This window comes from Carassius gibelio, chromosome A17 (genome assembly GCF_023724105.1).
Source record: "Carassius gibelio isolate Cgi1373 ecotype wild population from Czech Republic chromosome A17, carGib1.2-hapl.c, whole genome shotgun sequence".
NCBI classification, from domain to species: Eukaryota; Metazoa; Chordata; class Actinopteri; order Cypriniformes; family Cyprinidae; genus Carassius; species Carassius gibelio.
The window spans coordinates 19,174,503-19,186,610 of NC_068387.1; the positions used below are offsets into that span (position 1 = coordinate 19,174,503).

The 12,108-nt window shown below is 36.4% G+C and overlaps 1 protein-coding gene across 1 annotated transcript; it reads left to right on the plus strand.

The window, feature by feature from the left end:
- The first annotated feature begins 280 nt into the window (after positions 1-280).
- Positions 281-11,608, plus strand: LOC127933316 (receptor expression-enhancing protein 3-like). Its single transcript, XM_052530212.1, has 8 exons — positions 281-634; positions 2,554-2,626; positions 2,959-3,035; positions 3,839-3,959; positions 4,191-4,304; positions 8,044-8,179; positions 8,999-9,135; positions 9,299-11,608. Exons 1-8 carry the CDS (start codon positions 603-605, stop codon positions 9,371-9,373), a joined length of 765 nt encoding a protein of 254 aa, XP_052386172.1. The 5' UTR covers positions 281-602; the 3' UTR covers positions 9,374-11,608.
- The last annotated feature ends 500 nt before the right edge of the window (positions 11,609-12,108 follow it).

A 12,108-nucleotide genomic window follows, 5' to 3' on the forward strand; every position in this document is an offset into this window, starting at 1 on the left:
TTCTAAAAGTTGTCAAAATATGCCAAATCAGACTACACGACAATACAAACATTCAAAATAAAATATCAATGTATCTGTCCATCATATTAAAAACGTTACCAAATTACCTGTTTCAAACCAGAGACAGTTTGTTCAAACTCAATCATTTCTATCCTAGTACGTAAACAGCGTGCAAACACTGAGCCGCTCCGCCCTGTGACCCTGTTTGACGTCAGTGGTCCAATCAGTAAACGCAGAAGGCGGGATAAACCAGCGGCTCCGTCCAATCAGTGGGGTCAATCAAAGGTGACATAGTCCCTAACGTTAGTCCGAAAATGACTTGTTGAGAAGAGGAAAACAATACACACTTTTAACACAACGGAACATCATGTAGGCAGAAGACAGCAGCTGAAACGAGTGGTTATTCGTCAAATAACGATGTCATCTTGCAAACTTGTTGATATCAGGAAGCATGCGTTAAATACAGGAACTCTTTGGTTGAGTTTTAGCGGTTGGAGAAGCGAGACAGAAGTTATTAGTAGTTATAGTTTATTTAAATAGTTTACGCTTCTGGACTGGACCTGCAGCGAATCTTATATCTTAAAAGTGCAACAGGTTGGAAGATGGTCTCGTGGATTATATCTAGGGTCATCGTGTGAGTATTATCGAAAACTATTTGCGTGTCTGACCTTGCAGTACATTCGTGAAAACTGCTGAGTCGACGGGCGCATTAAAATCAATGCATAATGTAACGTTACTGTCTAAAATCTACATCTTTACAATACAAAACAGTATTATAAATTCATAAAACGGTTATTACATTTCTGCAGTATTTTCATTTTATATATGTTCACAATTAAGAAGGTTCCCACTGCCTTAGGAAATCTGAAATGTACCAGAAAATTTAATGATTTCCAAGCCCAGAAAACTAATGGAAATGAATACAATTTTAAAAGGTATTGTTAATATTTACTGTCAATATATGCTCAGATTTGAACTATTTAGTAGGCTGGAAACGACTGTTTGTGAGTGCACAAAAATGGAAAAATATTGGAAATTCACTGGAAAGAAAGTGTAGGAATCTTTGAATCATCCATAATAAAATTTCACAAATTATGCAGTGGAAAAAAAATAAACCCTAAATTAATTTTGCTGACTTGGTGGAGTAGAACAGGAAATTCATCATGTTTTTGGCTGGAGACCTGCTTTATTCAAAGTCCCTGTCTGCCAGGGAGGAACTGTTTTCCTGCTGGACAGTAATGTTACAGTAGGTGTGTCTCTTTCTTTGTGGAAAAGGTCAGCATAAGGAAACACATGTGCCTCATCTCACTAGGTGCTGTTTGCTATGGGTTTGGTTATCTTTAGTGTACTGACAATATAAGAGATAGTGGTCTCTGGTCTTCACGGAAAGAAACACATTTATACTGTATATAGTAGGTTATAGTTGCTTTCAAAGTCTAAAGTTCTCTTGAAATGCCTTTTGTGGTCTTACTGTAAGTTAACATGATGAATTATTTGCCGCCGACAAACAAGGCCTAGCTGTTTTAGAGATGTGCAGTAACATCTCTCTCTCTCTCACACACACACATACACACACATTTCTATTCTTTCCCTTCTTTTTTTTTTACCCTCACCAGGTCACAAGTTCTCCCAGCGAACGGCATCATAGGAAATGCATGACTAAACCATTGTGACTCTAATGTGTTCTCACAGTATTTGACGTTTAAACACTTTCTTCTGTCTAGTAGTGAAAGCAAGGCAGGCTGTGTTTGGAAATGGTGACTTGGTGACGCTGAAGTTGTTTAGCTACAAACAGATTCACTGTTTTGAGTTAAGAGATGACCTCTACTCTTGACTTCAGGATTTATTTTGCTTTGTGGTAGAGATGTTTTAGAGTGGAGAAACGGTTACGTAATAAATGGACTCCATCCAACGGTCTCTCACCACACACACCCATGATCACACATAACTTTAGACGGTATCGGGCAGTGATGTCGTTCCCATAGCTACTCGAAAATATATGGTTCAGTGAAACACAAGCCAGTTACAGTGAAGGCTGTGGATTTACTTTGTGTATGTACTGAAGTGAGGTGGTCAACACCTCTTTAAAAAAAAAATAATAAATACGGGATTTCAGTTTCGTCTGTCACAATAAATAAAGGATTTTGAATGATCATTGTTCTGGTTTCAATATTTGAGTAGGCCTGTAAGGCAAATTTATTGAATTCTACACTTTATTTTGTCTAAATAAAGTAAAAATAGATCACGAACTAAGATTAGTCAATTTAAATCTACAAGTATTTAGTCACCACAACAAAATGTACAGTAGGAAAAAGTTTATATTAACTTGTAATTAAGATGTAATTAAATTATTACTGTATGTAAAGATTGACTTAATATAAATTAAATTATTAGTGGTTTTAAGATAATCCAAATCCAAAAATTAATGTGAAAAAATCAGTATATCTTACATTATTAAAAGTTTTACTGTTCACCAACCTTTGTTTGTTTGCATATAACAGGTACATGATATTTTTTAATCTAATGTATATGTCTGTGTGTGTTTTATCACAGTCTTGTGTTTGGAACGCTGTATCCTGCGTACTACTCCTTTAAAGCCGTCAAATCCAAGAATGTCAAAGAATATGTGAGTACTCGATTCATATAAAAGGCACATGCATATCTTTATCCATCTATATTCGGCTGATTCTTCACATCTATAGATTAGAGTTTAGAGGATGTTTAATAGCCAGAATAGATGGAGAGCTTCAGCTAAACTGTTCATATCCTGGTTACTCTTTGTATCAGATGCTGTCAGTAACTAAACCCTGAGCCGTTTAGCAATTTAATACTGTTTTTCCACCATGTGTGCCGTGTTTGTGGTCTCTTCCAGCTACTTCCGTTTCTCACCTCACAAAAAAGTTAAGTAAGCTGCTTTTCTATACCTCCAATAGACATTTTGTGTTTGTGGGTTGACAGGTGCGATGGATGATGTACTGGATTGTGTTTGCTCTTTACACAGTAGTGGAGACCATCACAGACCTTTCTTTGGCTTGGTAAATACACACACAGTCTGAAAAGAGGCAAATAAATAATTGTTATTGGATTGAATGGAGTAATTTTGAATCAAGTGGTTTTATTAACATTTTGCCATTCTTCTCTATTGTGACTTTTCACTGTCTAACATTTGTGGTTTATGAAAAGGGCTTTTATCTGTTGTTGCAGATACTGAGCTCCATTTATTTTCCTCAGGCCACTTAGAGGAACCAGTCTGTTAGGTTCAGTTTCAGTTCAGTTGAATTCCAGTGCATTTCATTAGTTTGTTTCGTGACATTTAAAAAAAAGAAAAGAAAGAAAACAAAACCTTTTTTTTTTTTTTTTTTTTTTTTTTTTTGCTGGCTTAAGTCTTCCTAAATTAGATCAGTTTTATTTTCTTGGATAATTCTATGCAGTGTACTAATGCTGAAAAATTGGCATTCAATTATTATTATTATTTTTTTAAAGATAAGTTTTAAAAATGTCATTTAACTCTTCTATTCTGTAATTTAAAATAAATACCGTAAATAAAATTCTGTAAAATCCAAAAGGAATTTTTTTTAAGAAAACACTTTTTTTAAATTAAAACGATTAATCAACGATGAAAATAAAGAATCAGATAACAATGAATACAAATAAAGTACACATAAAAAAAAAATGTTTTTGTTTTTTTTGGCGAGTTAAACAGCCTTAGTTTCATTAAATCGATCCACCAATGCTGAGGTCCATGAGACTAAAATCATAGAGAATGCCTAAAACAAGTTCATTCTTTTGTCTTCCATCATCCGTCTGTTTTCATATTGATTGTACTTGACTGTTTCAGGTTTCCAGTTTACTACGAACTGAAAATGGCTTTTGTCTTTTGGTTGCTCTCTCCCTACACCAGAGGAGCCAGTGTCCTCTACAGGAAGTTCCTACACCCTATGCTGGCATCCAAGGAAAGGGTAATGACCTAAGCATATCCTCAGGTTCTCTGGGAATAGGCATTCACTGACAGTGAACTTATAGCCATACTGAAATCAATGATCACATTAATGATGTTAAGAGATTAACAGATGGATTGGGTTAGTTGCATGTCTCGATTACATGATCATTATGAACTAACAGTAAACGGCGCCCGCATATTGTGTTTCCATATTGTGTTTTATTGACTTGTTTCGCATTCTGTTTTTCAGGAGATTGACGAATATATCGTCCAGGCCAGAGAGAAGAGCTATGATACTGTGGTGAATTTTGGGCGGCAGGGTCTCACGATTGCAGCTGCTGCTGCCGTCTCGGCTGCTGTGAAGGTATTGCACAGAAACATGTGCTCATTCATACACTCATGCAGTGCTTATACTAGGCATTTGAGATAACCTAACTAACTAAGCTGATTTGGTCAGGTAACAACTTTCATTCCATGTAAACAGAATGTGTTAACACATATAATAGATTTTTTCAGTTTAACATGTTAGAAATATTTAATGCAATTAACACCGGGGCAGAGGTAGGGTTGGCCACAATACTCACAACTGCTGCTTCTGTCTCTTTTCTCTTCACAAGAATTGCATTTATTTAGACACAGAACATCTTTATGAACCAATGAAAGGGAATACTTTTCAGACGCACACTCTCACTTTGCCTTAGACCAGGTGCTAGTCAAATAAGCCGAAAAAGGTACAAGTGACGAGGGAGCTTCAGTAGAACAACATTGAACTACGGTCAGATGAGATGTTGTCTCAGGCCATATAACTAATTTCCCTGTCCTGTCAGCCGTTATACTATGCTCTTAGCGCACAAACAAAAACAGTAACGCACATTGCATATAATAATAAAGTTTAATTGAAACTATGACCATGCAATGTAGCATTTACACTCATCTAAAGGATTACGGTGTTTGAACCCCTTTCACCTTCAGAGCTGCCTTAATTCTATGTGGCATTGATTCAAGGTGCTGAAAGCATTCTTTAGAAATTTTGGCCCATATTGATAGGATAGCATCTTGCAGTTGATGGAGATTTGTGGGATGCACATCCAGGGCACGAAGCTCTCGTTCCACCACGTCCCAATGATGCTCTATTGGGTTGATATCTGGTGACTGTGGAGGCCGTTTTAGTACAGTGAACTCATTTTCATGTTCAAGAAACCTATTTGAAATGATTCGAGCTTTGTGACATGGTGCATTATCCTGCTGGAAGTAGCCATCAGAGGATGGGTACATGGTGGTCAAAAAGGGATGGACATGGTCAGATACAATGCTCAGGTAGGCCGTGACATTTAAACGATGCCCAATTGGCACCAAGGGGCCTAAAGTGTGCCAAGAAAACATCCCCCACACCATTACACCACCACCAGCCTGCACAGTGGTAACAAGGCATGATGGATCCATGTTCTCATTCTGTTTACGCCAAATTCTGACTCAACCATCTGAATGTCTCAACAGAAATTGAGACTCAGACCATCAGACCATGCAACATTTTTCACTATTTGTAGTGGAGATGAGTGGTACCCGGTGGGGTCTTCTGCTGTTGGAGCCCATTCGTGTCAAGGTTGTGGATGTTGTGGCTTCACAAATGCTTTGCTGCACACCTCGTTTGTAACGAGTGGTTATTTCAGTCAAAGTTGCTCTTCTATCAGCTTGAATCAGTCGCCCATTCTCCTCTGACCTCCAGCATCAACAATGTGCATGAAAATCCCAGTAACTGAGCAGATTGTGAAATACTCATACCAGCCCGTCTGGCACCAACAACCATGCCACACTCAAAATTGCTTAAATCACCTTTCTTTCCCATTCTGACATTCAGTTTGGAGTTCAGTAGATTGTCTTGACCAGGACCACAACCCTAAATGCATTGAAGCAACTGCCATGTGATTGGTTGATTAGATAATTGCATTAATAAGAAATTGAAAGGGTGTTCCTAATAATCCTTTAGGTTAGTGTATGTTGTCAGTTAAGTCATGAAGTTACCAAAAAGGTGCTTAAAGCTGCCCTTAAAACTGTGCATTCATGTATTTATGCATATACTGTTATGTATATATACTGTTATGCAGTTTTCAAAACTGTCCTGGAACAACCCAGCACTTTCTTCCTCATCTAACACAATTCAACTAATCAGCTCATTAGTAGAGAATTTAATACCTGAAAAGTGGGTCACAATAGGTAAAGAGTTCTGAGAAAAGATGATGTTCATCAGAACCGGATCATGACAGCTCTTAAAGCAGCCACAATAACCTTATAACCCAGAAAAAAAGAGGAAATAATTTTTGCAGCTGTAAGGGTTTATCTACACTACAGACCAAAAGTCTGGACACACCTTCTCATTCAAAGAGTTTTCTTTATTTTCATGACTATGAAAATTGTAGATTCACACTGAAAAACTATGAATTAACACATGTGGAATTATATATGGAATTATATACATAACAAAAAAATGAAACAACTGAAAATGTTATATTGTAGGTTCTTCAAAGTGATTACTGTTTGATTACTGCTTTGCACACTCTTGGCATTCTCTTGATGAGCTTCAAGAGGTAGTCACCTGAAATGGTCTTCCAACAGTCTTGAAGGAGTTCCCCGAGAGATGCTTAGCACTTGTTGGCCCTTTTGCCTTCTGTCTGCGGTCCAGCTCACCCCTAAACCATCTCGATTGGGTTCAGGTCCGGTGACTGTGGAGGCCAGGTCATCTGGCGCAGCACCCCATCACTCTCCTTCTTGCTCAAATAGCCCTTGATGCCTTCAGTGTGACTCTACAATTTTCATAGTCATGAAAATAAAGAAAACTCTTTGAATGAGAAGGTGTGTCTTTTGGTCTGTACTGTATATTTAACTTAAACTTTAGTCAAATTCTGTATATTTCCTACTTGCTGAAGTGCACAGGAAGCTAAATATAACATTTACTATAATGGGTCTACTAAATGTTAAAATTGATAGCTCTCAATTATACTGTAATTTTGAATGGCTATAGCCATTGTTTAAATATGAAGAAAAAAATCCTAGAGATATCAGTAGTATTGGTATTAGTGATACACACCTTAGTGACATACAAGTATATATTTATCACATTAGTGACATACAAGTATATATTTAAAATATAGTATTTATTTTGTTTCTACATTCATTTGAAGATTGAATATGAAAGTATTGCAGTATTTAAAAACTTAAAGGTAAGGAGGGATTAATCATGATTAATTTCAGATATGGGTGGTGTTGGCGCAGTGGATAAGACACATGCCCTTGTGTGAGAGACCCGGGTTCGAATCCACTGTGAGACACCAATGTGTCCCTGAGCAAGACACTTAACCCCTAGTTGCTCTAGAGGTGTGCAACCTCTGACATATATAGCAATTGTAAGTCTCTTTGGATAAAAGCGTCAGCTAAATGAATAAATGTAAATGTAATATTAAAAATATACAGCATGTTTAAGGACACAAAAATGCACTGCAAAACTTACATGTTCACTGTGGCCTCTCCAGTTCTCTTGACTGCTTATTTTAAATCAGATTTGCTGGCTGGCCATGTCTGGTTTCTAAAAAAAGATCTAAATTACTAGTGCTCTTCTGTTTTTGATAAGACTCTTCTGTTTTTGCTAAGGTCTGCTGTTCTTATCTAAAAACAAGAATATCATAGACATTCAGGGTCTTTTAACTTTGGCCAGTAAGCAACCACCCAAACACACTACAAATCACTCAGAAAACTTATTCGAATGCATAGCAGCACTCATCATCTGCCACTCTATTATGCATTGCTATGCTGTTAGTAATGATGTTCTGATCACCACTTGCGTTTTCTTCAGAAAATGTAAAAATCTAGTTCAAATTTTCCGGTTTCCTTTCTCTTTCTGTCTACATGCTAAACTAATCTCCAGCAGTAGCTGTTGAACCTGTCCCAGGTAACTTGCTTTCTTTTTCAATCTGCTTTAACCTGTCGCCAGCACATCATTAGACCATTATTAACTGCGAAGTTAAATAAATGATGTCTTTGTGTATTATAAAGGTAGCCACAACTTTGTTAACTCAATGCACCATGTACAATGGATCATCATGTCACAGGGACAGGGTGCCATTAGTGAACGTCTGAGGAGTTTCAGTATTCCAGACCTGACGCAGGTCCCTTCTGAACAATCAGCATTCTCCAACCCCAGCCGACGGGCCCTCCAGCCTGCTCACCCTAGCGCTGCTGATTCTGGTGAGTGCATAACTTGTGGATGTTTTTATCAACTACTCTCATTCTGATGGAACCCATTCACTGCAGTGATATAGAAAGTGATGTAATGCAACATTTCTCCAAATCTGTTGAGATGAAACAAAAATAAATAAATCGGCTATATCTTGGATGGACTTGGAAGTGTACATTTGAGCAAATTTTCATTTTTGGGTTAACGTATTTTCCTTTGATGACATCATTGCTGATTATATAATGATAAATGATTGATTATGTAATTATGAAAAAGTACCAAATATTAATTTAACTGAAATTTAACTAAAGAAACAAATGCATTTTTAGACCCTAGTGGAGTGCATCGTCTGTCATCAGAAAGTAATTGTTATGTCTCCCTCTAGTGGTAGAACAAGGTTTGAAAAGCAATTCTGATGGAAAGTTCAGCTGGTCAATCGAAACATGTAACCAAACAAAATAAAAACCATTCCAGTAAAAAAAAATAAAAAAATGATTTGAAATATGATTTTCAAGCACATAGGAAAACTGAAATAAAAATGAATTGTAATAAATACGTGCCAGACAACTTTTTCACCACATTCCAATAATTTGCATTGCACTTTTGCCTCTTTTATGAGGCTTGAAAGCTTCAGAATCCATTAGTTGTGATTGTATGGAAATTTTATTTTTTTGTGTGCGTTCCACAAATTCACAATATGGGTTTGGAGTGACATGAGGGTTGAATAAATGATGACAGAATTACAATTTTCGGGGGTAAACTAATCCTTCAAGGTTCAGTTCCTCTTGTTTGAGATCTTCATAGCTTCCTCTGTGCATCTGCTCCAACAGAGCGAGATAAACAAGCAGGGGAGGGGCATGAGGAGGAAACAGATGGAGTGTGCTCCGAAGACGAGGCGTCGGTGCAGAAGGGTCTACGCAGATCTCAGAGTGTGAAACTCGCCCGTGCCAAAGCAGCACGCAAAGAGGTAGATTGGCACATGCAAACATTTTATGATCAACTATGTCATAATCTGAAGAAGAATATAAAGTGCACACATTTCCCTGGAGGACTCAGTCTTTTAGACTTACCCCACTGTAGTTTTTATTGAAAATTAACTGTGTATCGATGTTGTATTTTTTTTTTTAAAGCCTCACTATGGCTCTCTGAAGCTGAAACCCAGAAGGCGGCAATTGATTACATCATCCACTTTTGACCACCCTTGATTGTCCAACACAAACCGACAGATGGGATCAGCATCAAAACTGCAGTCTAATCCTGGGTTTAAAACTGCTCGTTTAATCCTAAACTTTGGATTAATTCTAATGTTCTTTGAAAGCAGCACTAAACACAAAACTACAACTAGAAACAGACTTACAGCATGAATAATAACTTTTACATTTATTAATTTTTAGTAGATGGTTTTTACAAAGTGATTTACAGATGAAAAATACAGCAGTATAAGCGACAGTGATGGAGAATGTTGAATAGAGAATTGCATGTGGCTTTATTTGTTCATAGAAAAAATACCAAAGCCTAATATGAGTACAGGAAGACTAAGAATGTAGTAAAAATGAAATGGATCTGAGTGCATCTGATCTGTACCTGCCTCTGTAGAGACATCTCTTATTACACATAGCGTCGTCACAGAAGCAACGATATCTGTAGTGTCCTCCGTCTCCCTCTACAGGGACAGGTGTCAAAGTCTAAAGTTTTAACAGAAATTAAATAGAGCAGAAAAAAATATCTGACTTAAAAAAAAAAAAAAAAAAGAGAGAGAGAGAATGCATGTTAGCTGTTTTTTGTGTATGCATAGATGTATCGGCTTGTTCATGTTTACATTTCCATAGTTTTGCTCAGAATGAAAGTTCTGTCATCATTTATTCTCCCTCATATCATTTCAAACCCATATTAATTTATTTTTTCAATGGAATGCAAAAGGCATATTTTTGAAGAATATCCTGTATGCAATTTTCTATATAATTTAAAGTGAATTAGGGAATCTGCCTGTCAAGCAAGCTCCAAAATGACAGATAAAGAACACCAAAGCATCATAAAAAGTATGATACAAAGTATCATAAAAATCATAATTGACTACATACATCAATCAAAATTAAATTAAAAAAAATGTAAGTAATTTTTCTCAGTTCAGTATTATTGCATTTTGTCTTTGCTCTGTGAAGTCAACAGTTATTTACTCATGAACTTCCCTGATATTCTAAAATGGAATTCTGAAAGTTCAGAAATTGCATGTTAACAACAAACTCCTTTGGTTCATTGTAGAACTACAGTGTAAGGGAAGATTTTCAGTCAATTTTAACATTCCAAAGAATACATACAGGTTTGAAATGACATGAAAATTAGTAAATATTTTTTTTCTAGGTGAACTATGCCTTTAACTTTTACATTTGTTATGGAATTATGTAACTGTAATCTTAAATTGTTGCTTTTAAGTAACAGTTAAAAGCAGTTTCAAAATACATTTCTTAAGTTTAAATGTCTTAGGGTTGTATTTAAAAAAAATGCAATCCATTTTAGAGTAATGTACATTAATTTTAATCATGTTTGTTTGTTAGTCTGTCATTCTAGCCTCAATAAATAATTTCAGCCTTAATAACAAATTTTAATAACAACACAACAGCACTAATTAGTTCGTCATTTGACCAAAACACTCAAAGTGTGACAGGAGAGTGAATCTGACTAGTTTACAGAAGGCTTTGCTGTTAGTACTATACATGTGTACACAGTGGGATGATTTTCCCTGATTTGAAAATGTTAGTGTTTTGTGTTAAGTGTGTGGGAAAAAGGATTCCTCTAAGGATTTGGTTTCTTAGTGTGTTTTGTGCAATAGAGGAAACCTGTTGATTATGGATATGTATACAGATGTGTGACCAACAGTTATTTTGAATGTGTTCGTTTTAAAACAAAGTTTATTTTCTTTGACCTTGGAACAGGTCACAGAAAACCTCAAAATATCAGGGAATCTTGAAAGGCCTGGAAAGGTCATAAACTTTGAAAACGTGAGAGAAAGGTGGACATTTCTTTAAAGAAAATGTATGTTTCTGGGTTTCTCTGCTTTAAGCTATTTCATGGGCTAGACATTACTCTTTATGTGTGCTGCAAAGTCAAATGAAACATCAGTCTGTCTTTTGAGAGTCCTTGGAGACAGGACTAATAATAAAACACTAAATATATTTTTCTAAACCAGTGTAATCTTTTAAATCCATTAACTCCTAAATGAGTACCTGTCTGATGTGCCAAAACGTCTGCTTTAATTATTATCCTGTATTGTCCTGAACAACCAGATGGGAAACACTCGTGGAAATTCACTGGACAAAATGTAAAGGAACGTTGTGTTTTTATACAGATTAGGACACCATTTAGCAGTACAGACGCCAATCAGTTATAATCATAAGCTCCTCTAGGTCTGTTGGTTAATAAAATAAATGCTTTGTGTATTACCATATGTGTATTAGTTTCTTCATAGCATGTTGTCTGTCATACTGCAGTTTCTCCACTGACCACTAGAAGCAGTCACGTTTTGTTTTTCAAAGTCACTCTGGTTTTTTCCTGCATATTTATTTGCCACAGTCAGAAACACTTGCAGTTAGTTTAGAAAACCTCTGCAAAGGCACATATTTGAAAAGGTTTAATCCTAACAAACCCATATAAAAAAAAAAAAAAATAGACATGCCAATGGACTTTCTCAGCAGAATCTTTTAACTTCAGGGTCAACATGCAAAACGCAGTTGTGGTCTCTGTCACAGAACGTATCTTTCAGCACCTTAGTGTGGAGATGTCCTGTGTCTCAAGAGAGAAGAGGAAAAGGATGAACGAATAAGAGCGAATGAAAGAGAAATAGGTTCATCTGTCAGGAGTTCAAGTCCTCCTGGAATATGAGTGTGTGCTTGTGGAGTCATCAGAGAGAGAGAGAGAGAGAGAGAGAGAGAGAGAGTGAAAC

Bases quoted from the DNA above. Each gene is read 5' to 3' on its own strand.
- LOC127933316 (XM_052530212.1), top strand. From the start codon at position 603: ATGGTCTCGTGGATTATATCTAGGGTCATCGT. The intron at 635-2,553 runs GTGAGTATTATC...GTTTTATCACAG, and splicing joins ATTATATCTAGGGTCATCGT to TCTTGTGTTTGGAACGCTGT. The intron at 4,305-8,043 runs GTATTGCACAGA...ATCATGTCACAG, and splicing joins CCGTCTCGGCTGCTGTGAAG to GGACAGGGTGCCATTAGTGA.